General features: G+C 44.8%; 1 protein-coding gene across 3 annotated transcripts in view; it reads left to right on the forward strand.

The window, feature by feature from the left end:
* TENT5C (terminal nucleotidyltransferase 5C) overlaps nt 1-11,316 on the forward strand; it is a 21,928-nt gene extending 10,612 nt beyond the window's left edge. For all 3 annotated transcript variants that reach the window (XM_011231450.3, XM_019805200.2, XM_034654176.1), the window contains one exon: nt 5,771-11,316. In XM_011231450.3, coding sequence (XP_011229752.1) covers nt 5,796-6,971 — 1,176 coding nt within the window. In that variant the 5' untranslated portion in view covers nt 5,771-5,795 and the 3' untranslated portion in view covers nt 6,972-11,316. The remainder of the gene's footprint in view (nt 1-5,770) is intronic.
* Nucleotides 11,317-12,220: the final 904 nt, after the last annotated feature.

Genomic DNA, 12,220 nt, shown 5'->3' on the forward strand with positions numbered 1-12,220 from the left:
CCTTCTTTTCAATTAGGGCTTAATTATAGGTTTTCAGATCAACTTGCCTTTGGGGGGCCCGGGCCATGGGAAACAAAGGTAAGTTAGACATGAACTTGTTCTTAGGAAGCTTGATTTATTCTTCTTTGGGCCTGGTCAGTCTTTTCCTCTCACCTTTTGCTGCCATTCCTGCAAAACTGTCTCCTTTCAATGTGCGCATTCCACCCTTCTGCTGCAGCCTGATGATAGAAGAAAAGGAAGTTCAGGGGTGCCTGAGGTGGTTAGTCATCATGAGTCCAAATTTTTAGAAGATTAAGTACTTTGAACTGAGTAGGCAGATGGTCATCCTCACTTGTAAAATGGTGCCTGAATTTCCAAATCAGTGAGGAATCCTGGTTCCCACCTTGCCCAGTTTCTACTGTGCAAAACACAGTGAATCTTCTTCTCAGACAGTAAAAGGAAAATCAGACACTGGTTTGAATTTACTAGGCTTCAAATTAATTTTGTTTTCTAGTCATCATTTTGCTAATTCTGCTAACTAGAATTTGTCTTTAATCTGGGCCTTTCATGAGTTGAGAATGTGTTTTGCATGATTCTTTTATATGCAGATTACATCAATGTTGATCTCAAATGATTAATTAAAACTCAAAGCATTACACTAACCTCTGGTGTGTTGTCTACACCCTCAGGGCCTATGACTTGGATTTATTCTAGTAATACCAGTCACTAAAAAAATATACTTTTGATATTTGAAATTGTTTGGATGGGCAAGAGAAAACAAAGAATTCCTTTGTAATCATCACCAGTAACTTATTTTGGGCCCTTCTAACGGGCTAAGCACTGACTATGAACCCAGCCTAAATGTGAGCCTTCAGTAGTTCGAGCTCTTCCATATCTAAGTCATGGTAAACTGGAAGAATTACGAACTACACCATGGATTTGTCATTTGTCATGTTCCACACCATGCTTTTGCAGGAACTACATTTTTCTAAAAGTTAACCCCACTGTTCACATGTATGTCAGAAGAAGTTGGCATGCAAGCTGCCAAATACAGACATCCTAGATTCCTAGTGAAGTGTTGACTGCATTTAAGGTTCTTGCAACTGTAACTAGTAATCAACATTACAGCATCATGAAGGTCACTATCATGTGTCTGAAATGAGAAATAGCAATTCTTATAAAACTACAAAAAACCACTTTGGGTTAACAAACACAGAAAGGGTCTAGATGAGATGGCTTATCCATTATTTTGAAAGTCTGGAGGATTTTTGACAAACAACGGACATCTTCTATTAAACAATAGAGAAGTAGAAACTTGACTAAAAGCCATTCTAGGGGAAAAACAGTCCCTCCTCCCCTGCCTAACCCCTAGAGATCCACATTTAAGGCTCAAAGGGGAAGCTTCTATGTGTATTTGATTTGGGGACAAAGAGATGGTGGGGAGTGATAGGAAAGGCACTGAAAGAACTAAATAAGATAGCATATGAGTTAGACGGCTCATGGGGGAAAGATTTTCAGACACGGCTCATAAGATTTTAACTATTTTCAATTAATACATGTATAGGTTCTCAATTCAAAAAGGTTAAAAATAAGTTTCCTTTGTCCCATTTCCCAGTCTAGAGGGGGGTATTTGGTATAGGCTGAAGTACTTGTGTTTTCTTCCAGAGATCTGTATAAATGGACAAGCATGGGCTTGTGCTTTTACACACGCAGTGTTGGTTTTCTGTGAATAAATCTCGACTAGCATTTCACATTCTTACAGATAGAGAGCTGCCTCCATTCTTTGGGACAACTACATGCAATTGTATTAAGTCATTTCACCTTCTACTGATGTCTCTGTAGCTTTACAAATAATTCTCCAGTGAATATCTTTGTGCATACTTGCAAGTGTACCCACAGGATAAAAGCGAAAGTAGACTTCCTAAAAGTAGAATTGATATAAAGAGTACATTCACTTAAAATTGAGTCCCACACTGTTCTTCAGAGAGAACCCATGGGCAGTGTGCCAACGGGTGTCTGCTTCTTGATCTCTGCCGATCTGATAGATAGAATGATACGGTGAAATTTTAATATGCCCATCCCTTAAGGTAAGGTTGGACGTATTATGCATCTGAGCCACTGTTCATGTATTTTGCCCCTTCTTCTTTTGGGGTGTTAGTCTTTCTGATTTGTAGGAGCTCATTCTTCATTAATAAAATAAGTACTTTGCCTCACATTGCAAATGTTTTCCTAGTGTTGTCTTCTGACTTCTTTGTGGTGTCTTTACCATGTAGATATTTTTATTTTTCTGTATCAAATGTTTGACTTTTAGGTTTTATGTGACTTAGAAAGGACTACCTCCTTTACATTTGTGTATGCAAATTCCATGTTTCCCCGGAACTCATAAGGTTTTGTCCTCTTATGCTTAAGTCTTTAATTCATCCATCTAGGTCTTAGTTTGGCACAAGACGTGGAGCCACCTTACTCATTTTTAAATGTAGATAACTATCTACATGTCTAAACTTTCTGTCTCTACTATTTTGAAATGTCTCCTTTGTTATGTACAAAATCCCCCTGTGTATTAGATTTTATTTCTAGATTTTAAAACTTCTGCTCCAACAATCTTTTTTTTTTTTTTTATTTACCAATACCACACTGTTTCAATTATTGTGGCTTCATAATATCTCTTATGGGGCTCATATGTACATCATTCTTGTTTCTCATAACTTTTCTGGCCATTCCTACCCCTCCTCCCATACGAACCTTACAAATTTTCAATCTAAAACAGATTCTAACTTTGAACCTACTACAAGTTTAGAGATTTTAAAATATATGAAAGGTCTCATGCCTATGTCATCCCCTTCTCTCCCCACTCCCTCCCTGGAGAAGGAATGATAGCTTCCATCACATTCTCACTGGTGTTAGATGTTCCTCCTCTGGGGCGCCTGGGTGGCATAGCGGTTAAGCGTCTGCCTTCGGCTCAGGGCATGATCCCGGCGTTGTGGGATCGAGCCCCACATCAGGCTCCTCTGCTATGAGCCTGCTTCTTCCTCTCCTGCTCCCCCTGCTTGTGTTCCCTCTCTCGCTGGCTGTCTCTATCTCTGTCAAATAAATAAATAAAATCTTAAAAAAAAAAAAAAAAAAAAAGATGTTCCTCCTCTAAGAACTACTGCTGTAAGGGTGGCAGGAGTTCTGACTTTAATTTTAGAAACTTTTTTTTTCTCTCACAACTCCTTTAAAAAAAAAAAAGCATGAGTCAAAAGTCGTTTCTATAGTTATTTTCTTCTGCAACATTATTAAGGCTTTTCCAAGAGATATTCTTAAAATTGTTTTTTCTCTTCCATGTATTGATTCAGTTGCTACTCCTCTGTCACTGTGACTTCTCATACCTGTATCTAAACATGAGACTTGGAAGCATAATAGCAGGTGATACACAGGAAGAGTAAGTTGTGTTTTTATAGGGAGACCAACATACCTGATGGAACCCTGTGTCACCAAATCATAGATAGTTTAGCAGTATCTCAAAACAAAGCTAGAGCCATACCTCTTTGTAGTCATTTGGACTTAATTGTGCAGCACCCTGTGTAATGAGCACAGTGTACTGTATGCTGATCATAAAAGGGCCACAAAGAACCAAATGTCCGTAGAGCACATTAAAAAGATGTCCCGGGGCGCCTGGGTGGCACAGCGGTTAAGCGTCTGCCTTCGGCTCAGGGCGTGATCCCGGCGTTATGGGATCGAGCCCCACGTCAGGCTCCTCTGCTATGAGCCTGGCTTCTTCCTCTCCCCCTCCCCCTGCTTGTGTTCCCTCTCTCGCCGGCTGTCTCTATGTCCAATAAATAAAATCTTAAAAAAAAAAAAAAGATGTCCCAAGTCTGACTTGAAGCCAAATGCTAGCCACAATGAACATGAAGTATTTCATCACAAATATTGCTTGTTAACCTAGACGTGCTTTGGTAGAATGATCCAGAGAGCCTAGAGCTTTTTTATACTGTCCAAACAGGTTTGAAGGGAAACTTATCTGCCCCTTGGCAAGTATTCTTCTGTAGCAAGCACAGGAGGGCTCATCCCCAGATTGGTGTTCCTAGAGCCTGCTGGGATCACATGACCACCCTCCCTGTTGCCAGCCAAGCACATTCAATCCCTTAACCTACAGACTAAAGGGAACCTGTGCTCTGGCTTGAGAGGTGCCTGACAGCCAGACTGGACAATTAGCTAGGTCTTGGCTGCACATTGCCTTCTGGCCCTCAATCCCAGCCCAGAGCTAATGTTGCCTTTCTGTCAGCTTATGTCCCTTTCCCATAAGTGAACTCTTCTGTGGCCTTCTTGTTCACCCGAATCAAGGGACAGTCCTTTCTTCTACCTTTATATTCCATTTTCTCTCTATCACACACTGCCCTTTATTGCTATGTTATATTCTCACCCATCTTCTTAATGGCCAGCTCCTGGAAAGCTTGTCTTGGGGTGTCCAGTGGTGCCCCCCAACACTGAGTGACAACCATCACCCTCACTCTGAGCGATTATGTCAGGTGAGGATCCCTGGCACAAGTGCAAGGCTTAAAACCCAAGTTGGAACCTCAGGACAGTGATGGTGGATGTGCATTCAAAAGCAGCAGTTTCCAAACAATGAAACTGCAGAAGTTGTTGCGGTGGGTTTTGTGTGTGCCTAGCAAGTCAGGAAGGTGAAGGGGGCGGAAAATTCTGTGCTCACACTGAAGCGTGAGGATAGCACCTTGACATTTTGTTTCTGCTCTTACGTCTGTCTAGCTAATGTTTGACCCATGTGGATCCACAAGCACCTTGACTTTATAATACAGCAGTATTTGTTTTTACACATTAGGATTTCCAGGGATCTGCTGTATTTTATTTTCTGAAACGTATCACTTGGTTGAAAATTACTTTGGTAGCTATGGTTCTAGCAAGTGAAGTGTGAGACGGGATGTTTTTCTCCGAGTACTGAGAGCTAACTTGATTCTCCTTGGGTAGCCTTGAGGGACTAGATTTCAAAATACAGTGAAAAGATCACACTGCCCTGAGGAAGTTTCCCACGTCCCTAGGAGGGTCCTTCTTGCAGGCAGAGCCGTTCACCACAGCACTGACCTGAGCCTTTGTTGCCAGGAATCTTGTCATTCAGATGGCTCCCTGGAATTCCACTCTGGATAACAGAGGTGCTGGTTACAGGGCAGACCACCCCCGTGAGTGAAAAGGACGTGGGGTTCTTGCTAACAAGATATCCGTGTACCTGATTCTAGCAGGGACTGATCGGACTTCCTGTCCTCGGTGTGGTTGCGACCCAGAGTTGAATCGTCATCTCCTCATGGAGTGAAGGAAGTCTTTTCCTGGGGGTGGTCTTGTGTTTAGGGTGTGGGGGTTGTAGCTTAGGTACCCGCCAGTTGAAGATGTAAGTAGGCATGCGAAGGCAGGAGAGGTTATTCTATGAAAAACCAGGAAAATTAGCCAAACCTATAGGCCTTCTATTGAGGAACATGTTTATTTGTGTAAGATGTCTGTCTACTTTCCTTCACACAGTCCACCCTCTTGCAGACAAAACAAGCACAACAAAGAACCCAGCCCCACAGAAAACAAAATCATGAGCAGAGGGTAGGATTCTGTAGATGTTGTCCTTACTCCATGCACATACCTCCTGACATCTGTGACCTGTGACCCTCACAGCAGCGCCCAGCAGTAAGTGCCCGTGGTCGCTGTTGTGCAGGAAATCATTCAGAGACCATTGAGCATCTGCTCTGAGTCCCTCGGGCTGCTTAGCCTTGTGGAAGTGAATCCTAACTGTTTCTCGCCCCCTCACTTGCAGTTTCCCCGCAAGAACGCCCCCCAAGATGGCAGAGGAGAGCAGCAATACCAGGGACTGCGTGTCCTTCAGCGTGCTCAACTGGGATCAGGTTAGCCGGCTGCACGAGGTCCTGACCGAGGTCGTACCCATCCACGGACGAGGCAACTTTCCAACCTTGGAGATAACTCTGAAGGACATCGTCCAGACCGTGCGCGGCCGGCTGGAGGAGGCCGGCATCAAAGTGCAGGACGTCCGGCTGAACGGCTCCGCGGCGGGCCACGTCTTGGTCAAAGACAACGGCCTGGGTTGCAAAGACCTGGACCTGATCTTTCACGTGGCTCTTCCCACGGAGGCAGAATTTCAGCTGGTCCGAGATGTGGTGCTGTGCTCCCTTCTGAACTTCCTGCCGGAGGGTGTGAACAAGCTCAAAATCAGCCCGGTCACCCTGAAGGAGGCGTATGTCCAGAAGCTGGTGAAGGTCTGCACGGACACGGACCGCTGGAGCCTGATTTCCCTCTCCAACAAGAACGGGAGGAACGTGGAGCTGAAATTCGTCGACTCCATCCGGCGCCAGTTTGAGTTCAGTGTGGACTCGTTTCAGATCATCCTGGACTCTCTGCTCTTCTTCTATGACTGCTCCAGCGGCCCCATCTCTGAGCATGTCCACCCCACAGTGATCGGGGAGAGTGTGTACGGGGACTTCGAGGAAGCCTTTGACCACCTGCAGAACAGACTGATCGCCACCAAGAACCCCGAAGAGATCAGGGGTGGGGGCCTGCTCAAGTACAGCAACCTTCTCGTGCGGGACTTCCGGCCCACCGACCAGGAAGAAATCAAAACTCTCGAGCGTTACATGTGCTCCAGGTTTTTCATCGACTTCCCGGACATCCTCGAACAGCAAAGGAAGCTGGAGACCTACCTTCAAAACCACTTTGCCGAAGAAGAGAGGAGCAAGTACGACTACCTCATGATCCTTCGCAGGGTAGTGAACGAGAGCACCGTGTGCCTCATGGGGCACGAGCGGAGGCAGACCCTGAACCTCATCTCCCTCCTGGCCTTGCGCGTGCTGGCAGAACAAAACATCATCCCCAACGCCACCAACGTCACCTGTTACTACCAGCCAGCTCCTTACGTCAGTGATGGCAACTTCAACAACTACTATGTTGCCCATCCCCCAGTCACCTACAGCCAGCCGTACCCTACCTGGCTGCCCTGTAACTAACCTTGAGACCTGAGGGCTTCCACAGTGGGAGCCCCAATAGGGCAAGGGCTCTCAGGTAGGGGAGCCTCCTTCTAGATGTAGGTGTTTGGCTTTTAAAGGGGAACTCAGCTCTGATTCTGCTCTTTTTATCTTTGTGCACCCATTGGAATGGGTCTACAGTATATCATGAGCCAACCCTAAAGGGACCCATTATTCCAGTGCCACTTTGGAAAATGCTATAGGAAGTACGACCTATCCACATCTTTCCAAGATAGACACTAGCATGCCATGTCCCAAACATCCGCATGGGGAGATTGGAGCTCCGTGCGCTAATGAAATCTGGGAGAATGCTTGGGCAGTGTCTCTTCTCAGTCAAGCCTAGAGTAGGCTCTGTTGGCCCTCATGTGGGATTCTCAGCTATTCTATGAAAGTTGTGGTTTATAGTCTATTTTCTTGTACCAATTTTAGCCAGGCAGAAAATGGTGGACATGAGAGTGGTCACATGACTTCATTTTTGTTCAAGGGACTGAATTGCCTATGTTTGTTCCCTAGTAGCAGAGCTGAGGATTTCTTTCATGAATAAACCAAAGCCGGTAGCTGGAGAATTGAGATCTGGTTGACAGTGGTTTATGGTTTAGATGGTGTGTTCTCACGAGGAATTGTGAGATATTGCTGAAAAAAAAAAAAAAGACCTTTGCTTGAAATGTAACTTGAAAACAAAATAAAATGTGGAACACAATGTTAAAGCAGAATTGTGGTGGCGGCAGGGTGGGGGAGGGGTGATTGTAAATAGGAAATGTGAATGTTCAGTTTTTGTTTTTTCCCTTTAAGGAATTCTTATTGAATGACACTTCCCCCCCCCCACTTTCGTTTTGCTTTTCCTAAGACTAAGGACTGTGCTGAGTTCCAGAGTCCTTGTAGTAACTGACATGAGAGAGTCTTCCCATGTTTTAATTGGAAACCCGTTTTGGTCACATTCCAAGTATGACAAGCTGTTTTTTTTGGAGTCCCTTGGCTGATTACTTTTTGTTTGTTTTTGTTCTCTCTTCAAAAAAATAGTGATTTCCTTCTCCAGGCTTTTTTTGGGGCAGCACATGAATTCGGGGTTTTCAGTAGGAAGGAATGACCTGTGGCATGACCTGCTGCTGTGGGCAGAGTCCTCTGGCTTCCGATTGTTTTAGAATCGAGCCCACTGTCCCTGCGCTGTGTGTGAGGTAGGGCTTCGCACTCATCTGGGCTTGGTGAGCACCGGGGCTGCCAGGGCACCTTGTAATGATTAATTCTGGTGGATTCGGGGAAGAATGGAGTAAATGGAGAATGGTCTTCCTTATTCTGGTAGATTTGACCATACTTGTTTATATTGTGCACTTTAGAAGGAAAACAGTGTTAATCTCCAGTCTAAAGCAAGCTTGGTAAACGGGAAAGTTCTAGGCTACTGCTTTCCCAGTTGATCTAGATAAGGAATTTTGTGTTTTGAAACTTTTGTAGAATCTCTTAGAAAGCCTCACTCTAGGGTACTGAGGGCAAAGGAACTCAGTATCACCAGCCAGCTTGGTCTATAAAGTGATTTCATCAAATCCACACTCCTGATTTTTCCTCTCTCCTGTGGCCATAAAAATCCCAACCCCTGAGTGATTACTCTCCTTTCTCCTTGCTTTAAGCAATGAAGTTACCTTAATGCAGAAAGGCTTAGCAGAAAACGAGGGGTTTACCCTTTTCTGAAGATGGTATTTTCAGGGTTTTTGGTTTTTTGGGGAATGTGATGTGTTGGTCCTCTTAAAAGCAGATTGGGCATGACTGAACCCCAGGGCTCAGCTGGTATCCGTGTCGTGTTACCCTAGGTGAATAGAAGCCACTTCTCTGTGTAAGTAACCGGCTCCGGTTTGCCTGTGAACTGTAGTTACATTTGAATGCACTGGCTTTGAATCTAGACTGGTTCCATGTTGAGGGGGGACCCCGGCATGCTTCAGGGTTAAAAGGGGGGGAATGAAGAGTGAATCCCAACTTTAAAAACTACGTGCTCATCCATGACATTAAAAGGCTGCCATTGTGGTCTAATGGCAACATCTTTGTGCAAAAGTGACAGATCTGATTAACCAAAACTTTGAGATGTGATGAAGCCACCAACATGAGCAGTTGCTATCAGAAGTCAGTCAGTATTGCTCCTACAAGAAGGCTTGGGGATCATGGTGTCGAGGCTCCAGACGAAGGTAGAATCAGAACCATATCGAGTAATTAAATTTCTACTTTGCCCTTGGAGTTCTTTCTGCTTATATTTTTTTTTTTTTTTTTTTTTTTTGCTGACTGGTACTAATCCTTCTCTGAGGGTGAAAGGAAGCCCAGAAGTGGTTAGAAATTCCCAGTCTCCCCCTCCACCCCCCCACCAAGTTCTTTACCACCATTGCACAATGACCATCTTGGTGTAATCTGTTCACCTGAAGTTAGCCATTTTGGAGTTTGAAAGTAGACACATGTTCTAGAACCATTGGGGTAAAAAGCTGCACTGACCAAAGCTGTGTTTCTAAAACATCTCCCCGGTCCAGTGGTATCTCTACCTGCTCTACAAGGCCTTTGCCAGCCTCGGAATAGATCGGGTAACCTTGAATTTCAGGTGTTTGGAAATTCCAGCTGAAACCTGCCTTTTGTGCTGTTCACACAAGCACCAGGTCCTCTGAACTGGTACCAAGCCCTGTGGTTCCTCTTTTTTTGCGTGTTGAGTAACATGAAACTTGGCAGTGGTCAAGGGCACTAAAGTTCAAGCACAGATTCTAATAGAAATCTAAGCAGGCGCACTTGCTTCAGGACTCTGAAGTTCTCTGATGCTTTCTGCAAGTATGCAGCTTGTTTTCCTGGCCTGCTTCTTGGAATCCATTCGAGCACTGAGATTAAAACAGTGCCGTTTCCCCTTGTGTTGGCAGAAAGGCACAGCCTAAATTCCTGGCCTTGAGCTTCAGTCTCACCCTTAAATTTTACTTTGGCAGTAAGACGCGATTCCTCACTCAACTTCAACTCTGAAACGAAACTCGCTATCACAGACACCTTCCAATCAGTGTTCCTGCTAACCGCATGTGGGCTGGGGTGTGGCCCACACCTGGGAGCACCTGGCAGCCGGGGAGACTTGGGTAGGAAGGATGCTGGGGCCCCGCCCTGTGCTAACAGATGTGGTTTGGTGGTCAAATTCCCCCCGCCCCCTGCCAGTCTGATTTTCCCTGGGGATTTGAGTCACTGCGAGCTGTGTGTAAACCCATGTTTTGTGGTGACATGTTAGTAATCAAATCGCTAATGCCCTGAATCTGCTCGTCCTTCTGCCTCCCTGCGAGCACTAGCTCTTTACCTTCATGGTAGGTTAGGGTTCTAACTAGCACTGCTTTGTTAACTTGGAGAAAGGGTGCCACTCAGGTGACTTCCTCACTTTAGGAACGCCTCCTTTCCAGTGAACTTTCTGGTACTGGCGCCTTGTTTTAGGGTGCACATAGATTCTGAGCTCAGATGTATTGATAGTTATTCATCTGCGGGAAGAGACCCTGTAGCCCCCTGGGGCCATGATTTCCTAGGGCTCTCTATGAGGGAGAACCCTCGGTTGGATTCTGTAAGGTGAAGAACTCCCATTTGCCAGGGTTAGATTCAGATCTTTAATCTGGCGGAGACCAGAATGTCCAGTTGATTTTGGAACCTATTCCCGTTCAGCCAATTACATTCCGAGGACCAAGGGAGATACGTAGGGAGGACGTGTTTTAAAAGACCTGGCAACTTTTCAGGATTACTTGTGGAGACTCCCCAAGGTGAGGATCAGGAAAGAAAATGTGTTTTTGTTTTTGTTTTTTTTTTTTTGGTGAGTTCTTAATCTTGTTTACTTATCATTTTTTTTCAAAAATCATTTAAGTGTAAGCTAAAGAAAACGCTTGGAGGTTTGCCTGGGCTGGTGAGAGTTGGTACAAATTGTCGTGTGTGTTTGGATAGGAAGGTGAGAAGACGATGCACTAAAGAGGAAGTCGTTAAATAAAATGGATATGTGGGCGTTTTAAAACTCAAGCCATCTGGTCTTTTTCCACCCCTCCTCAAAGGATAAAAAAAAATAGCTGCTTTAGGAAAATTAAGAGTTTTTATTCAATAATTTCCAAATTAATATAGATGAAAAGTAAGATACTCAGAGTGAATTGGAAGCTTTTTGCGATTCTGAATTTGCATAGCCTTCAAAATACTAATTTCTTAGTGATGCCTAAGATATGTGAGGTTTCCTCTTTGGTGTGATGGTCATTGACCTTCTTATGTGATGAAGGTGAAATCACTTGTCAGTGCAAACTGTCTTAGAAGTTGATGAAATAAAGCTTTGAGTTTGAGAAATAAAGATATATTTAAAAAAAAACCCCAAACCTTGTCTGTTATGGTCATTTCTTTGTGTCTCCTCAACAGTAAACCTGCTTTAGGTTTCAGGAAACATGTTGCGTGGGGTGGCGGGGAAGGGTCAGTTCTTAACATTCTCAGCCGTAGATACTTCTTTGAGAGAAAGTGCTTTCTCTGGGGGAAGGGGTGTGTGCTCACCTTGTGGACACTTCATATCTGGGCTCTTCTCCAAGGTGCTGGACTGATTTAAACTGAGCTGCATTACTGACCCCAGCCTCTTGGCTAATGCCTGTATCAGGTGGTATAGTCCTGGAAAGTCCTGGAATCTGCCTTCGCTGGATCTTGTTTGACTGGGCATTAAAGCTAGGTTCTCTTGAGCTTGACTTTGGCCCCAAACCCATTTTCTTTTTTCTTTTTCCTTTTTTTTTTTTTAAAGATTTTATTTATTTATTTGACAGAGAGACAGCCAGCAAGAGAGGAAACACAAGCAGGGGGAGTGGGAGAGGAAGAAGCAGGCTCCCAGCGGAGAAGCCTGTTGTGGGGCTCAATCCCAGAACGCCGGGATCACGCCCTGAGCTGAAGGCAGACGCTTAACGACTGAGCCACCCAGGCGCCCCCCCAAACCTATTTTCAATAAGAGAGCCAAAATAACTTCAGCCATCCTACATCCGACTGCTACGATTGTGTAGAAGTGATTCTGGGACTAGAACCGCTCGGGAAGGTTAGAGTGACTTTTCTTCTCCCTCCATCATCACAAAAATTGAGATTGAAACTTTTCCATCTTAGGTTTGCCTCCGAGTCCACTGTGGGGTCCTTCCCTTCCTCATCTGTACTGCGTGTTCCTTCTGAAACGTCCCTTGACTACTGCCTTTTGGGTACTGCCTTAAGCCCCTGCCTGGGCCACTTCCCGAGTCTTGTCTCTGGTC

This window comes from Ailuropoda melanoleuca, chromosome 2 (assembly GCF_002007445.2).
Source record: "Ailuropoda melanoleuca isolate Jingjing chromosome 2, ASM200744v2, whole genome shotgun sequence".
Classification (NCBI taxonomy): Eukaryota; Metazoa; Chordata; class Mammalia; order Carnivora; family Ursidae; genus Ailuropoda; species Ailuropoda melanoleuca.